Source organism: Molossus molossus, unplaced genomic scaffold, assembly GCF_014108415.1.
Source record: "Molossus molossus isolate mMolMol1 unplaced genomic scaffold, mMolMol1.p scaffold_m16_p_8, whole genome shotgun sequence".
NCBI lineage: Eukaryota > Metazoa > Chordata > Mammalia > Chiroptera > Molossidae > Molossus > Molossus molossus.
Genome location: NW_023425402.1, coordinates 86162825 through 86181546, shown reverse-complemented (window position 1 = coordinate 86181546; position 18722 = coordinate 86162825). Strand labels below are relative to the sequence as shown.

Sequence of the window (18722 nt, the reverse complement as noted above, 5' to 3'; positions counted from 1 at the left end):
CCGTGGTGTTATGCATTGTCCTGCTCCGTGGAGAAGAGTTCCAATTCAGTGGCGAAGTCAGACAACTGAAATTCAGAACGGTTCCTTGCTCAGTGTAGGGGCTACGTAAGTCTGGGTGCTGCTGGTCTTCCTTTGTAATTCTTGGTTGTGCCTGTCAAACTGTTTGGATACTTTGAATTCTAAGGTAATTTTTGGTAAGACACCATTTGGTTCCCTTACAGCTGATGTCTGGAGCTGTATGTGTTTCAGCTGTGGTTCTAGTCCCGACAGGCTGACAGAATGCTTGCTAAGTGGATGTCTAAACAGATGTCTAACCACACAGGCCTTCTCTGCACCGGATTAACAGAAGGCCTGAATTTTTTGGAATCCACTACACTGTTTATATTGTGATGTAAGATTTGGAAGCTGTTTTCGTTTTTCTTTTAACATGGCTGAAAGGGATTCCACTTCAAAAATTATTAAACTGGAAAGAGCATTCAATTCCAAATACCAGGCCATATAGCTCTTATTGCAGAACTTCTCCCGGGCCTTGCAGTTGTCTCTGAACTCTCCCCTCCCGCAGACACCCCAGGGGACCAGGCCTCTTCCCTTGCTGTCTGGCTCGCGGCCTGGCGGAGGGCTTGCCCCACAATAGGTGCTCAATGGTTTTCATTGAATAAATAAATCGATAGGTTGTAACGCCAGATGCCAAAATGTTTCTCAAATGCAAACAAAAGTCACACATTCCTTTTATTATGCTCATTTCCAGGTCCCAATCAACTATAAATACTTAGACTCCCCGAACAGGAAGAAATATTGGAAACAATCATTCTTAACCCACTTATTTTACTTTATGAGGGTTCCTAAAAACCAGAGCGGAGAGAAAAGTATTTTTTTCTGATGGCCTTTGAGGGTGTTATGCTGAGCGAGGTAAGTCAGACGGAGGAAGACAAATACCGTGTGATCTCACTAACATGTGGCATCCAAATAAAACAAAGCAAACAAAGATCAAGATGTGGGGGCGGGGGGGTGGTGGTGAAATGAGTGACGATGGTTAAGGGTACAAACTTTCAGTTATAAAATAAGTACGTCATGAGGATGTAAGGCACACAACAGCTACTATAGTTAATAATACTGTATTGTATATTTGAACGTTGCTAAGAGAGTAGATCTTAAAAGTTCTCATCATAGAAAAAAATTGCTAACTCAATGTGGTGATGGATGTTAACCAGACTCATTTTGATGATCATGTCACAAGAAATACAAATATCAAATCGTTATGTTGTTCACTCTGAAATCAATATAGTGTTAGGCGTCAATTATATCTCAATGAAAAAAGAACAAACCTGAAACTAAGATCAGGGACCATTCTCTTCATTCCTAATCCGGTGTTTTTTTTCCATCATCCCACGCTGGTCTTTTTATACTTATTTTTAATTTTTTCTATCAGTCCAAAACAGTTTCTAAACATCATTTTTTTGGTGTCAACTTTACTGGACTATTTAGATTTAGTCTCCATATTTCCTCTAAAATCAAATCCGGAGAACAGAGTCCTTGTGATCAGGTCTTTGCCAACACTGAACCGCGGAAACATTTTCCTATGGATCTCACCAGCCACTTCCAACTACTCCTCTCAGCTTCTTGTAGGTGCCACACAAAAGAATGTCTCCAAAGAAAGGAACTCCAATGATAAAAAGGAGACAAAAGATAAATCATATAATTTAAAGTAGATTTCAGGCTTGATTCAATCTCCAAACACCTTGTAAACTCATAGTCAGGTATGCTAAAACAGGCAACCTCTTGGCTTTGCTTGACTAGTTAATAATCTCACATATTCAAATCATTCCTTCTGTTCTCAGGCACAAGCAAACGTGACAACTCTGGACCTCAGAGAAGCTCTTGTTGGAGCAGAGAAGTGAGGAATGCCTTTAGTAAGAAGGAAATGAGCTGGAATACAATGGCATATATATATTTAGCATTTTACAAGGTATGAACAGGATCACACTTTGTAGAACTTGAAGAATTTCTGCTGCTCAAGAATCTTGGGATACTACTTTGTAAGTGAAAAAGAGGAAAACTAAAGTACAAATATAAAAATGTTCATAACACCTCTCTGTCAAAGGCAGGCACTCGGCTGTTGATATGAAACCAAGGAATGGACACATGGGCTCCCTTTTGCCTTAAAATGGAACACCAGTTTGACTTGAAAGATCTCAAGGACACCCGTTTTCCATTGCTTTAACAATCTAAATAGTTAAAAATAGGCAGTGGACTTACGTGTAGACGCAGAATACCCCATTCTCTGCCCATGCTGTGCGCTCTGCCCCCTCTGGTTGGCACTCCCCTGCTTGAATGCCAAGAGCTGCTTGAGGGGCCTCCTCTCCTCTTCCAGACTGGCAGGTCCGCTTCCTCCCAGCAAGCACACTTCCTGGTCCAATATCCACCTAAGGCTAGAATGGTCTTGCGCCCGTCTCCTCACCCTGCTCTCCACCCTCAGGTGTCACTGGGAGCAACTTGACTTCAGGAACTGAGTTTTGCTTGGTTTTGTAATCCTAGTCCTTCCAGTGCCTGGCACCTGGGGTGCTTAGTAAATGCTTGGGAAATGACTCAACAGCACTCCCAGGAAACCCTGGCCAATACAGCGATGTAGGAGCATTACCTTAGTTTTCAGTAATAGAAGCATTACTCTTTCTGGAACATTATCAGCACCCTCAAGGCACCTGTGGCAGTCCATGCCTGAGGCTACTGTGCCCTCCAAAGTATACGGTGGCATACTATTTTGGGGTTCCTTTTGCTACTTTGCAAAAGATATGTTTTTGTTGTTAACTTCCTTTAAAAGAACCTCCACAGAAGGGAAGCTCTTTAAATATCAGTTCATTTAACACTCAGAACAACCCTATGAGAAGCATTGTTAAGGGTAATGGATGAGAAGCTCAAGGCTCAGGGGGGTAAGTAATTACCCCAAGTTATCAAGGATCACTCTAGGATTTAGACCCATGTCTTACTCTGAGCTGCACTCTTTCAAATGGACTTTGCTGATCCTTTGCACTTCTTGATCTGTGCTAAGGCATCCAAGCCAGCTTCACCCAAGAGGAAGACGGCCAGCCTCCAAGGTGAACCTTACGTGACTCCCACTTTCAGGTACTGACACCCCGTGAAGTCCCCTCCCATATTGTCTCAAGGTTCATATGTGTGACCTGGCAAAAGGTATACCACTTGTGAGATTCAGTATAAAATACCGCAGCTTCCATTTGGGGCACTCTCTTGCTAGCTCCTCTGTCTTTTCATCTTGGATCTTGCACTATGAGGCAACCACCTGCCATACTGTGACTAGTCTTCGGGTGAGGTCCGTGAAGCCCAGCTGAGAGCCAGGGAAGAGCTGATTCTTGTCTTGAAAGAAGATGCTCCAGCTGGAACAGCGCTCGGGTGACTGCGGTCCTGGCTTACAGCTCGACTGTGATCTTTGAGCCTCTGAACGGGAACCACCCAGTAGAGTTCCTCCTAGATTCCCGACCCTCAGACACAACGCAGGGTTGATGTTTTAAGGTGCTAAGTTTTGGAGCAATCTGTTACATGCGATAGGTAACTAATGCACAAGGTAGACAAGTAAGTTTCTCCTCCATCAACTTTTCTAATATAGATGTGCAGAGGGAATTTTAGTCTCTAAAATTACACCATTTAGCCTACTGCCTGCCGCAGCTCACATGCGGATGGATAAAGACCTTTATTATGCTAGAGTGTCAATGTTCAAGGCTTGTTTCCAGGGTCCAAATACACAGAAAATACAGACCAGTATTCCTCTTTTTCTCAATTTAGCAATTGGGGAGCAAAAATTCCCTCTTAAGCCCTGGGGTCTTCCCAAAGCTCTGGTAGGTGGTTATTTATAGCTGATTCTGAGTTATTACTGCGTAACATTCCTACATGCAGTTTGCACAGTATTTATTGAGCAGCCTTTAATGATGAATAGAGTGAGAAACACCAGGCAAAGACTATGGTAATAACAGTACATAAATTTTATTTTCATTTAGCATGAAAACACCTGATTTCCTTCAACACTGTAAACATGCCACATTATTAGGCAGGGAAAGGCTGATGAATTTAGGTGTTCATTTCGACATTGTTTGGAATGGAAAATGTACTTTAATTCCACTTGCCTGCACGATTATAATAATTTTATTTTTCTTTAGTCTAATTAAAAAAAAATCCCAAGCAGAGAAAGCAACTGGAAAGTTTTCTGAGGATAAGATTGGTTATTTAAAAATGATTACACTTCTTCTATTGAGAACAGAGGCAGCCTCAGGATAGAACACTTTATGGTCAGAGTGGGCAACTAGTTTGTTTTGTAGTTAATAAACATGATTAAAACTGTGTTCAGAAGGCCACTTTGTTTTTAACAAAACACAAAAAATGCATTATGTACAATTTTGTCATTAGTTAAAGAAGGGAATTTCAGGAAAGGCAACTTATTCTTAGACATAACTTTAAAGAAATAAATACCTACAAGCATAAGTTAATGCCCTGCAAAAAGACAGACAGATGTCTTAGGAACATTCTCATTACTGTCAAGCTCATAACTTGTTGTTTCATTAGCATATTGTGTCTTTTAGCACTAATGTTCTATCAGTTGTTGTAACAGAAACTCCTACTTTTAGGACTCATTATTGAACTGTTTAAACAACAATAGCCCTGGCTGGTTTTGCTCAGTGGTTAGAGCGTCGGCCTGCGGTCCTGAGAGACCCGGGTTCGGTTCCCGCTAAGGGCATGTACCTCGGTTGCAGTTTGTCCCCGGCCCTGGTTGGTTGTGTGGGTGGCAGCCACTTGATGTGTCCCTTCACATCGATGTTTCTCTCTCTCTTCCTCTCTCCCCCTCCCACTCTACCTGAACAAAAAATAGAAAAATGTCCTCAGGTGAGGATAAAAATAAATAAATAAATAAATAAACAACAATAAAACACAAGTTCTGGTCCATCTAAAAGCAAAGTAAAAAGGTCTCTTAGTGTGGGTGCCAGTATGGGTCTTTTGAGAAATGGGAGAAAAGAACCCCCAAACCTATATGCTCCTAACTACCAGGCTAGTTGCAATCACACAGAATGCTGGGGATTTTATGTGCCCAGCAGTGCCCTTTTTACAGAAGACTCTGCATGCCTCTAGGTGGGATGGAAATGAATCAGGGTGACAGGCCAATAATTTTTCCAAAGGAAAAAAAATTAAGGAGTGGTCACAGGATCTGGCATCTAACTGACTTAGTTCTTCACAGATGATTAGGTGATGTGGTCAGGGGGTGGGGATGGGCGGGGGAGTTCCCCAGCCCTGAGATGCCAGTCCTAGAGAGCTGTGTTAAGAAAAAAGCAGAAATAAAAAGCTTTTGGCTAATAAAACAAAAAAGCAGACGTGGTTGTTGAGTCGAAGCGTTGGCTCCTGACATGCTGACACTCAGTACTCAGAATCACCAGATCCCTCAGCTCGGTCTCCCGGTGTTGGCTTCGTACTCAGGCTGTCTCTGTGAGACAGGACTGGCGGTCCTGGTGTTCTAGGTGACATGGCCAGGAGAGCTCAGGACTCCAGAATACGCTGCATCTCTCACAACGGATTTGAAGGAAAGTCTCGGGGTGACACTCCACAGGCCCAGCTTGGTTCTCTACCCATCCTTGGGGAAATACATTATTCTGGCAATAGGTCGGAATATGTTAATTGACAAGGACTGAGTCATGTTCCTGGGGGGCGGGGGGGGGGGCGGAGATTGAGGGGTACTGAGTACATAGAAAAGCTCATGTTTACTGTTTACTACAGGAAGACATTTCATGGAATTGCAGAAAACATCTGCAAATTATGTATCTGATAAGAGGTTAATACCCAGAATATACACGGTGGGACAAAAGTAGGTTTACAGTTGTTCATATGGAAAATGATACAATAACAAATAATAATATAAGAATAAACTCTGTTTCACGTACTCACAACTATAAACCTACTTTTGTCCCACCCCGTATAAAGAATTCCTACAATTCGACTACAACAAAAGCAAACAACCCAATTTTAAAAATGAGCAAAGGAGCAAACAGACATTTCTGCAAAGGAGACATATGAATGTCCAATGAGCACATGCAAAAATGTTCAACATCACTAATCATTAAAGAATTGCAAATCCAAACCACACTGAGACACACCACACACATTAGAATGGCTACAATAAAACAAACAGAACCATGATGAGGATGGAGAGAAACTGGAATCCTTGTGCAAAGTAACACAGAGCAGCTGCTATAGAAAACTGTGGTGGTTTCCTCAGAAATGTTAAAATAGGATTACCACATGCCCCACTCTGGATGAATACCCGCAAGAACTGAAAGTAGGGAGTGAAGCAGATATCTGTACACCGTCCTCATAGCACCATGGTTTGCAGTAGCCGAAAGGTGGAAGCAGCCCAAGTGTTCACCAATGGGTGCCTGAGTAAACAAAACGGGGTGTAGATGTACAATGGAATAATATTTGCCTTAAAAAGGAAGAAACTTCTCACACGCACTATGACGTGGATGAAGCTCGAGGACATTATGCTAAGGGAAATAAGCCAGTCACAAAAGGATAAATACTGTACGATTATGCTTGTATAAGGCAGTCACTCGCATAAAGACATAAAGTGGAATAGAGGTGGCCGGGGGCTGGGGCGAGGGAGAATGGGGGGTTCGTGTTTGATGGGTGCGCAGTTTCAGTTTTGCAAAGTGTAAGGAGTTCTGCGGATAGATGGCGACGATAGCAGCACAACAATGTGAATGTACTAAATACAATAGGCTGTACCCTTAAATATGGTTCAGAGAGCAAATTTTGTGAATTTTACCACAACTTTTATTTTATTTTTTTTGTTTATTGATATATTAGAGAGACAGAGGAAGGGAGAGGGAGACAGAAACATCAATGAGAGAGAACATTGATTGGCTGCCTCCTGCATCCCCCCCACTGGGGATCGGGCCCACAACCTGGGCATGTGCCCTGACTAGGAATCAAACTGGCGACCTTTTAGTGCATGGGTCAGCGCTCAACCACTGAGCCACACCGGCCGGGCTTACCACAACTTTTAAACAGTCATGTCCACTATAGAATTTTAGAAAAGATATGATGCTTGTTTCGAACACTTTTTCCCCACTTACCCTTTAGGGCCCCTCTTCTGCACATCTTCCACGCAGGTACTCCGGAGTCATGCGGATCCAATGCCCCCCCCCCCCCGCTTTGTCTTTCCACAGTAGGTAGCTACAGAAACGCCCCAGTTCCTCACCATGGTCACATCCCTGTCCGGGGACCTCCTCAGGGACAGGAAGCCTTATGTCAGTTGTGCCAAGAGCTACTGATATGTTTTGAAAAGGGGGCTCCTGGAAAGTCTGTTTTACCTAACTATAACTCAACTGCATCGATTTTGCCTGCTAGGTATCTCTTCGGCTTCCGCATAGCTATATAACTGGAGGTAATTGTGATTCCCAAGCCATCTCTTCAGCTCAGGGCCTTTTTGCCATTTATCTGCAGAAGTAACATTTCTTCTGCGTAAGGGCCACTTGTCACACAGGCAACAAGGGATGTTATTCAAACAGCACTTATGTCCATGGGGCAAGAAATGAGTTATAGTTAACTCCATTGCTTGCAGCCTCGCGTGCTCTTGATCCCACTTTTCCTCAGATCGTAACCCTACAAGTTCTGAGCAACTCCACTGCCGTGGGTGGACAGCCAGAGGCGGCCAAGGGGCACGGCTGCATTCCAGTCCACCTGATAGACCCCAGCTCCAGCTCTGCTTGTGCCCCCCACAAACTGTGCCCTTGGGAGGCCACTTACACTGTACAACAGATGAGTAATACCAACTCTCAGGGATGTGGTCAGTAGAGGAGGTAACATATGTCAGCTCCTGGCTCATGATGAGTCTCTGCAAACGTTAGTTTCCTTCCTCTTCCTCTTTCCGGCATACTCACTCCAGAGCTGGCTCCAAGCTACGGATGCATCAAAGCCTGACCACTTCCTGCATGTGCCATCCCCTACCTTGCTCCCAAGGTACTGTTTCTGCCTAGCAGACAGGGCTTAGGTTAGACGAGTTCAATTACAACAACAGTAAAGGCTTCACGGATATGGAAAGAGCCACACGAATGATAACCCTGCTCCACATGGACAGAAGGAAAATGTTCCCTTTTCTCTCCTTTAAACCAGTTCCTGAACCGAGCATGGTAACAACTTATGTCAAAAGTGGCAACTGTTTATGGCAGTAGGTTTTATTTAGGAAAGTAGTGGGTCCTCAAAGCTCAGAAAATGCACTTAGCATTTGTAAAACTCTAAACGAAAGTTTAAAAAATGATGTTATACTACTTTTTTTTTTTCCCAGAGCCCTCCCTGGTGTCTCTCCTGCCGCACCCCTGCTATTCCCATAGCTGATGTAGAAGTAACTTAATTTATGAGCCAAATGGGACTGTTTCTTAGGTGTGTGTTTGGCATTAATTTTAATTTCTATTCATGTACAAGTTATTACTGCCCACTCTCCTGAAACAGTTTATTCGACCATAACATACATTTTAATGAAGGTCATATTTTTTGGAATACATTAATCTAAAAATACACGAGTAAATCATAGGTCGTTCCGTTGTAAAACTGTTTCTCTAATTGCTTTCTTTGTTGGCATATAAATTAGAAACATCATGTTTGTTTCCAAGTAGACATAAGCTGACGACAATTTGTTCACAAGTCATGAACAAGAAGTTCCTAGAAGCATTTGAATTTCGGTGGTGTTCATCGTACATACACATTCTGTATTACTGCCATCATTCACCCATACTTCTGTAAGGTTGCACACATTGTAAATGCTTTTTAGATGACTGATATTATCGGATACATTTATTTGGAATTTTATTGACTCTTCTGAGAATAATTCAGTTATGACATGGCAAAGTGTTTATCAGTGAACGAGGAGATGTCGCAAATTCTTCTTCCCACTGGACAACTCTGGGGTCCACCACCACCTGCAAATGAACACTTCCGAATCCCGGCCTCAATATCTCCTTCCAATAACAAGCACCACCAACAGCAATAAAAATAGTAACCAGAATCTTTTCTTCTTCTTCTTCTTCAGCTGAGCTCTGTGAACTGCACTTTAGGTGCCATATTTTCCAAACCAGAAACCTAGTGGTCAGGCTGGATTTGCCTGAGGACACGAGAGGCAGCAATTTATGCTAAACCCTGATTATTACATCCTCATCTCTTACTCGGTACACTTTTCTCCATACTCATGGCCATCACCATCAGAAGTCTATCACCAGCTCTCTGGGATCCTAGCCTCCTAGATTCCTCAGTCTCCACCGTGCAGCCAGAGTAACTGTTATCAAGTGCAAATCCGGACTCACAAATTCTTTGTTTACCTTTCCAACCTTTCATTTGATACCTACTGATCCCAGGATAAAATCATAACTCTTTAATTGTATTGAACATCCTTATTATCTAGCCCTTGTTTACTTTCCAGTATTATTTCTTGCTAGTCCTCTCTATTCTGTGCCCCAGAAACAAGAATTAATTGTAGTTCCCTGACGGTACCATTCTACTTTCTCTTGCTTATCTATACGCTCATATATTTTCCACTTTGCTAAGATGCTGCCAGCCCTCATTTCCCTGGCCTTCTCCACTTTGTCCTGGAAATTCCAGCTGGTTAGGTGCCTCTGCATGCTATTCACCTGAGGCTCAGGGTCAGAAGTGTGATGCGTTCGGGGTCAGCCCTACCCTGCCGTGGAGACTGATTTACTGGGTTGTTTCTCCATGTCCTCACTCAATTCCATGTATTTCCACTGAAGGTTCACCAGAGAGCTAGACTGACATCTTCACAGCAGCCACCCACACAAAATCTAAGATTCCATGACTGCAAAGGGCAATGACAGTGTCCTTTAGCCGCAGAGAAAGTGTCACCACAGGCCCAGATTAAAAAGGGAAAATAATCATCTGGCTTGGATAGAGTTATCTGCTATTTTGGAAATTTCTTAGCATATTATGTTTGGACATTTTTCAAATTGTGTGCTGACCCAGTCCTGGAAGTTTCTCTGGATGAGGGAAAGGCAGTGAAAGCCAGAACTTGGGACATTTCCCCCTCGATGCTCTGAGGGAGCATCTTTGTGGGTCACAGTACATCCCCAGAATCGACTTTGGCCCAGTCAGATCTGAGACTGCTTTGAGTAGTGACCTGTGAATGAGAATATATGTACTTTTATACCATTACACCTAGTAACTGATTAAAAACAAACAAATAAACAAAAAAAAAAACACAGATCATGCACGGATGGGTTAGCTTCGTTAGCTAAGGGAAATCATACACCTCTCTTCCTTCTTTCTTGTTGTTTCTGGGACTCAGAATCATGAACCACAGTTTACAAACAGATCTGATTTTTGTGATATTTTGTGGCTTTAAGTAATTTAAATCAACTATACCTCCTGATGTTGCATACTATGTTTTTTTAAAGTAAAAGAGGAGCAGAGGCAGAAATCATTGATTCATTGTAAACTTATTTTTTTCCCAGCAGATCATTCTCAGCTCATGTATAACTTTCTTTCCAAATACACATCTACTTACAGTCATCCTTGCTCTTTATTTTTGTAAATTATTAGGCTCACAAACACTCTAGCCAACTTGTAAAAATTGACATCAGTCCCATCCAAACTTACCTGTATGTTTTCTCCTTGCACTTACCTTTTTAGATCCAGCTCTGCCATTGTAAATCCCTCTAATTCCAGACCACGCCTATGTATGTGTTCTATGGTCTATGCATTCATAGAACAAATATTTTATGAGTACATACTGTATCCCAGACACTTTCTTAGAAATTGGTTATACAGAAGTCAACAAAACAAAACAAATATCCCTGCCTTCACAGAGCATACATCCTAGTGGGTAAGTCACCCAGTACAAAAGTTAAAGTATGTGTCATGCTGGATACTTATAAATCTAAGGATTAAATATTATTTAACAGTAAAGCAGGGAAATGATAGAAGTATTGAGGAGCATGTGCACTTTTAGAAAGAAGGACCTACTCAATTCAGAGGTTACTGTTTTAAAAGTTGGAAGGAGGTTGGTCTGAAATTTGCCTTTGGTTTACATGTGCAACCAATTCACAAATAACTAATACTATACACAAGATAATAAAGGAGCTGTTGAATCTGTTTCACAAAAACACTCTTTTATCACTCTCAGAAGCTACTTATATACTAGGTCCATATTGGTCTCAAGGGAACTTCCTTTACATATTCTAAAAGGCATCCCTTTATCATTACTAAACTAGGACTACGTTATGCTTTATACCTGAATGTGGAAAACCATGCAACTCACATCTTCCCAGCACACAACCCAACTGTAGTCTTAATTAGCTACATTTTATTCTGTTACATCCTAGCTTGTCTTAACTGCAAATTATGCAATTTAGGCACAACAAAAGGGAGAGAAAGAACTCATCAAGAAACCCGAATACAAATTTCACATTATTTAGAATTGAGCTAAATACACACAACAAAAACTCTACCACATGGGAGAGTGAAGAAAATGAAAACATTTCCAAAGGTATTTATTGAGAAATAGTAAAGATGTACATATTTTTACAAGCTTTTAATATTAATTTACATTTCTTTAAATTATGTAGGCCCCCATAATCTATACTTTACTAATACATAACAGAAACCCTTGACTTTGACTGTGAGATCTCCGTAATGCTACCATAGTAAGGAGTCAAAATGCAACTTTGGCTCATGATGCGTAAGTATTTTTAAAAGAAACACTAAATGCCATATTCACTGAGAATGTAGGCTTGTCATAAGCAAATATGCTTTAAAAGAATTCATACTGGAACATGCTGTTGACACTATTTTGCTTCTTAGCTCACCAGAGACTAAGGAAAAAAGATTTTTTGAGAGAGTTATTATCTACTTGTTGTGCACAAACTGCAAGATTCTAATTTTTTTGCCTCTGAATTTGACTTACAAACTTTCACAGGGATATAGTGACATAATCTTGTTTGCTGTAATATTATACCCGGGCCATCTATCTTGATATTTCAGGTTCAACACAAGATGGTACCTTTTCTAGGCATATAAATCACATTTTTACATAAAATAGCCAAAAACTCATGTTAGTTGAAGAATATTTGTCAAACTGGTTTACAATAAGGCACAATATTCTATAGGTAAATAGAACGTGGATCTTGCCCAAGGGGCTGGTTTTTTGTTGGTTGGTTAATTGTTTTCAGATCCGAAAGGATGAGGGTCTTCTGTTAGCAAGGCGGCAGGGAAAGGGTCTAGTTTGAGCATGCTCAAGGTCACCTGACAAGCTCTGATGCTGACTCATTGGCCTGCTCCACTGTTGTGCTAGAGGAGCGCTTCTCCTTCAACCTAGCACTCAGGTTCGATTCCGGCAGTCTCTTCTGAACACAGAATCAGAGGAGGAGGTGGGTGTGAGAAATAGCACTGGGTGATGCAATCAGTGGCCCTACTCTGTGCCCTGTGAAGGGGGTTCCTCTCTGCACCTGCAGGTTTAGCAGCATAAAAAGTCTCGCTTGTTTGATATAAAAAAGAATTAAAAATTCAGATGTAATGCCACCACTTTGTCATTTAAAGAAACGGGCTATACACTAAAGATAATTTTGTTTTATTCACAGTAATAAATATTTAAGGTTTTAGTGCACAAAATACAATTATTGATAATCAATGCAGCTCTTCAATTTTTAAACTGTTATTTTCAAGCTAAAGGCTAACAGAAAGATAAGAATTATTACTATTGTTATTATTATTAACAGCATTCCAACCTTAATTTGTCTGCAACCGTGTTTAGGGCAGAGCAGCCGACAGCTACAAAATTTAAAGAATAAGTTTAAGGTTTGTGTGATGAAATCACCAGCTTATGTAAAATTGGATCACAATCTCTTTCTGCCCAACGTAAAAGTGGCCTTTGCATTTAGTAAAGAAATACAGGTTTATAGCCTGGAAAATAAAATCACATTTCCACAGTGACTGTTGTGATCAGCATGCAAAGATGCAAAGCACCGACCTTATGGGAGCCATGGGAGTCTCTGAGGGTGAACTATCCCAACCAGCCTCTGCTTAGGGGCACTGCCTGGGAGCTGGACTCCAGTTCCACAGTATGACATTTCAGACACAGAACTGCAGGTATAGATATCATCAAGACACTCCTAGATCTTGAAGTCTTAAATTTCCACAATCATGTCACACAAAATGACAGGAGAACCTGTATCGTGTTCCTAACATGGGCTACACACCAAGGAAAAAAAAAAACATGCAAACACAGCAATGACAGGTTCTCCTTGCAATGGATGCAGTCCGTTTTACAGTAACAGTGTGGGTAGAAACTAAGATACACAGGTCTGCAGTGGAGAGGAACTGGATTGATGCATAAAGACAGAGAACCAGGTGCTATTTCACTGTTGTAATTTTAGTAATACTGCCAAGATCTGGCTCACTTACTAATTAATTTGATGATGACATTCTAGGTAAAAATTTCATTGGTTCACTTTTATGCTTAGAAGCCATCTGGGGTGTTCACCTTCTACTACTAATGACATCTCATTTTTGCAGTGGAATAAATACACTTAGCTTTCTGTTAAGCCATGCTTATTCAATGTGAATTTTAAGCCATGTTCATGGCATATTCTAAGAAAGTTTGGGTGATACTTGCTTATCATTTTTATAAGTATATTTTCCTCTACACAACTTACACTTATCAAAAAGTCAAACTCAAAACAGTGTAAGTCGTCATGAATATGGCTCTTAGTTTTCTCCAATAAAACTGTAGAAAGGGTATTCAAGACTTCAGCATACATTTCACTTTCTAAGTAAAGGTCCCACAGTCTTTCCCAAGCCGTCTGCTTATGGTTGGATGCACAAATAGTTGCCTCATACATTACTGGAATTATTAAGAACCCAAATAAAACACAAGCTTTCTTTTATTATTATTGTTTTCTTGCTGATGCAGTATTAAGCTTTGATAGCTTGAATTTTAAATTTGGTCATGTTAAGAATGATCACAAAGGTTTTGTTTTTCAGTATCTACAGAAATTTTTAACCAAAGTTACATTGTAACACACAAATGCTGTCTTGTCTTTAAGGCACAACACATCAGTATGAACATTCTGTCTGCCAAACTTAAAAAAGAGACAATATTAGGTTCCCATTTCCCCACCCACCTCCCTCCCCAACAAATGAAAGAAAAATTGCATCCACTTTCAAAGTCAGCTGCTAATAAAGTCACAGTAAATTATTTTCATCAATAATTTACACAAATTACAGGTCTAGATAGGATTGTCCTTATACAGTCTGAGTGCATTCCAATTCAGATTTTCTGGGCTAAGTAGGCTAAAGTCAGATTCAAACCTCAGGGCTGAGCAGATGTCCCGATTTGAGGAATGTTGTTGAACACCACCTTGTCAGACGGAGCACGAGTTGGTGCTTTGCCAGGGTAAGAGTTTTTTGCTAAAGCTGTTAATTCCAGTTAGGACTCATTCGGTGTGTACCAGCAACCTCCACAGATTTTTGTTTGTTTGTTTGTTAGATCATTAAAGTGTTGTAAATATAAGACCATAGAGCTTTCTTTCTGCAGCACTAAAGTTTAATCCTGTTCAGCAATCTGAATTCTTCATTCTGGAATTTTCATTCCAAATACGATTTCATCCTTTAAGACAATTTATATGTGTAAAGCCAGAGGCATTGAATCACACATAAAAATTCAGTGTACTTGAAATATAAAAAAAAAACAAAAACAAAAACAAAAAAAACAACGGATCTCCAGCTAGAGAACACAGTTACAAATACTCTAATTCCAGTGCTTGATGTAGAGCCAAGAGGTCTGAGTGACTTGATATCCTCCAAAAGGGCATGTTGTGCTGTGTGGTTAAGAGAGGGGGGGATGGGAGAGAAGGGGAAGGAATGGAGAGAGATCATAACTATTGTCTCAGTGAAGCAGCTGTACACACAAGGATGTGTAGTCCACCCAAATTCAAGGGAGAGAGTTTAAGAGAGAAATGATCATATTTGAAGGTTTGGTAGCATCAATATAGCATCGTCAAAATAATAGAGAAATAGATCTGAACTGGATATGAATGATAGGAAAAGCAAATATGGAGATTTCTTAGGTAGTTTAATATTTACTCTAGAAAGTATCATCAATAGCAGCATCTGGAAAAGCAATTTGGGCATCAAAATCCTATGTGGCTGGTGGAAAGCACGTTTTAATCACTATCTCATTCTAAAATTCCATCTCTTCATTTACAAATGGAATGTAAACATGACAGACTTCCTAAGTCCAAGGTCTTTTGTCTTTCTGTGTGGTCAAGAGTGAGTCCCTCTTGACCACACAGAAAGAGGGTAACTAGTTTAAGTTGCCCTCCTCCTGGGGTAACTAGTTTAAGTCAGTAGAGTTGACCCATTTATTTCACTGGTGCAGGGCGGAGAGAAAGTCCTCTAACAATCATTCTCACGGGGAGGTACATGCAAGGAGACAAAAATGGGTTCTTGTGGTGTAAAAATTCTTAGACATCACAATGGTTTGTGGACCTACAAAAATATACCAGTATCTGGTATATATGTGGCATTAAAATTTCAGAGGCATGTGCTCAGAAAAAACATGTATAAAATGACCTCAATGTGGATGATAATAAAAAAAGGATCACTGCACTAGAGCAGTTAATAAAATCAAAGTATTATTTATAAGTTTTGGTTGATGTCATCTTATAGAATATATATATATATATACACATATATATACACATACATATACACACATACATATAATATATTCTTATGTATAATGGAAATTCACTTGTGCAAAAAATGGAGAATATATCTTATTATAAAATTAATCATTAAAATGATCACTATTGTTATAAAATACTTTGCTGTCTAAAATGACAGCCTGTATTCCCGTGTGGCTACTGAGCACCTGGAATGCGACTTGTCCAGTTCAAAATACATGTTGAATTCCAAAGACTTAGAATGTAAAAAAAAAGTAAACATCTTATTAATAATTTTTATATTTGTTAGTTGAGACAATAATATTTTAGATATATTGGGTTAAAATATGTTATTAAAATTGACTTTGTTCTTATTTTTTTAAAACATGGCTTCCAGAAAATTCAAAATTACAGATACGGTTTATACTATATATTTCTACAGGGGAGTGTAGTTACACCTTCCTATTCCTAAACTTCAAACTTTATTCTTCAATTTACAAAAGAAAAAATCCTCATATTTTTAGATCAATTCAACACAGAAATTCACCTAGAAGTACATTTTTTTCCATTCAGCTCAGATCTATTTGTAATAACAAAACAGTACTTAATATTTCTGCACATGCGATTACAGCTACATTCAAAGAAAAGCATGCATTACTGGATACTAGAGAAACCAACCACCTGTGTTTCAAAATAGAAGTATAAGCCTTCACCATCACCAAAACTGTACCTACATAAACAACCATTTGGAAATAGCATTCTAACCAAGGTTCTCATCCTCTTGGAGTCATGCCTTTTTCTCCGGAAGTTTCAAAGGAAAATGCTATTTCTGCTTTGGAAGAGTGAATTTTATTAGCCCTGACTCAAATATATGTGAATTTCACACAGGCTACAAGACATATGAAATGGTCACTGTAGCGGCTGCATCCACTGCCATTGGCTTGTGTTATTATGGTGTCAGTAGGTAAATCGAAACAACATGGACTCAGGACATTGACAAACTCCAGGAGACAGTTCCATTGTGTGCAACGGGAAGGATTTCAAATAGTAGTCAGCAATGAAAGTTATAGTCCTTGAGGCTGCATCTTTGACCTCATCATACAGAATATCCCTAGGGCCAGTGTGCTGTCTAGGGTCCCTGAGTGCCCATTACGGCCCAGGTGCTCTGTGGGAAGCCCAGCCTGCACAGGCTCTCTTCATGCTGATGTCTGTCAACACGCCACCACACCTACAGTGGGAGCTCTCCCTCTTTCTCCATTTGATTTGATTTGAATTGACTACACACACAAATCATTTCCTTTCTCTTTTTATGAAAGCTCTAAATTTTTCTAAGAAACTGTTTATGTTGATTTTGGGTGTGGGGAGGACAAAGGTCAGGTAAACACTTCAGCACATGTAAGTGTTCAGTGAAGGCTTTATTAGATGATGATTTTAAATGTCCTCAGGATAAAAGAACAATGTGCTTTCTATGCACAATATAAGTTGATGTGTTGTCGTTTCAAAATACTAACTCATCATTTTGCTTTCTTTCATAAATTATATCACTTTTCTCCTGACTAGTTGATAATTTGTTATCATTCAGAGAAGGAAGCAGTACATCTCTGTTGTGTTGACTGACAGTCTGCTGTCTGGGCCAATCCTGATATCATTCCCCTTTTGATCTTGGACCAACCATTTAATGGTTTTTAACTGCCTTGATTTCTTCTTCAGAAATATAGGCCAGATGAAAAGGCTTATTTAAATACCTGGGGCCTAGGAGATCTGAATATGTTCAAAGCCAGCTGTGTGGCTTCAATCATGTGCCAATGGCTCACCAAAATAGACAACACTCTTCTAGACGATATGAGGCATGTTGCCTCTATGTCTCTGCAACAAGTTGGCACGAAAGGATCTGAATAGCACATCCCATTCCAATAGCGCTTATTACATTTTCTCACAACGGTTTCTCCTTCGGCGTTTGAATCTGCCCTCAGCATTTGTCTTCAGGGAGCATACTTGCTACTACAACTCACAGGGACCATAGGACATAGAGGACGGATGAGGAAAAGGGTAAGAATGAATCCCATGATTTTCTGTGAAGCTCGTTAAACTTCTTTATATTGTGAAATCTCATGTGCCTAAAAATAGTTATTTCCCCCCATCTTTCTTACAGAGCATTATATCAGTGTGTAACACACACACACACACACATACACACACTCAAATAAATATAACTAAATTTTCCTGTATTTCCTATCAAATTTCAGGCAAAAAATGCTAGACTCCAAATGGTTTATTTGAATGTAAGTATTGACCTTCTCATGCTCTTACTGCTTTGCATCTATAAATGTCAATCATTTATCAAGCTGCCATTGGGCCAAACTACAGGAATGCAAACAAAAAAGCTTGCATTAGGAGTATCACACCAACATTGTTTGAGACAGGTTACCTTTTTTGCTGCCTGTTCTTCTTCTACACCATCCCCAATTACAACATATACTACTTTTCTGCCAAACCTTTGCATTATTCGTTCAAAGCAACTTTCTTTTCCTGGAAGATAAATGAGATAAAGTTCAGAGTGAAGTTACCTGGTTAGCGGCATGCTCCTCATCTCGGCCATCTCCAATCACAACATAAGTTATGTTAGTGCCAAATCTGGACACTATACGCTCAAAACAGCTTTCCTTGCCTGAAAAACAATGCACTGCTTATTCTTCCAGCCATTGCATTCATTAACCTAAAGATTCATATAAAGTGTTAAGTTAATTTCTCTTGAATATCAACCACTTAAACCAGCTTGCAATCTCTGGGTTAATAAAAATCAACAAACATGTTTGAATAATGTAAGTCTTGACTTGGGACAGGTTATTAAACACGTGTGTTCCATGCTTCAAAAAAGTCTGCAGGGTTCAGCATCTGACCCAGAGAAAATGTTAGTATCTTTCACTCCACCAGAAGGATATTGGAACAACCTTATAAGCAACTGTAAGTGTTCATGTTTATCTTTTCATTCTACATATCAACGTTTTC

At 40.0% G+C, this 18722-nt stretch overlaps 1 protein-coding gene across 3 annotated transcripts in view; it reads right to left on the bottom strand.

Moving 5' to 3' along the window:
- Nucleotides 1-14786: 14786 nt before the first annotated feature.
- Nucleotides 14787-18722, bottom strand: part of EYA4 (EYA transcriptional coactivator and phosphatase 4) — a 113897-nt gene continuing 109961 nt past the window's right edge. For 2 of the 3 annotated variants that reach the window (XM_036248476.1, XM_036248475.1), the window contains 2 exons: nucleotides 18142-18242; nucleotides 14787-14867 (listed from right to left, as the gene is read on the bottom strand). In XM_036248476.1, coding sequence (XP_036104369.1) covers nucleotides 14787-14867; nucleotides 18142-18242 — 182 coding nt within the window. Of the gene's footprint in view, nucleotides 14868-18141; nucleotides 18243-18280; nucleotides 18382-18722 lie in introns of all 3 variants that reach the window. The other variant, XM_036248477.1, reaches the window with a different exon arrangement.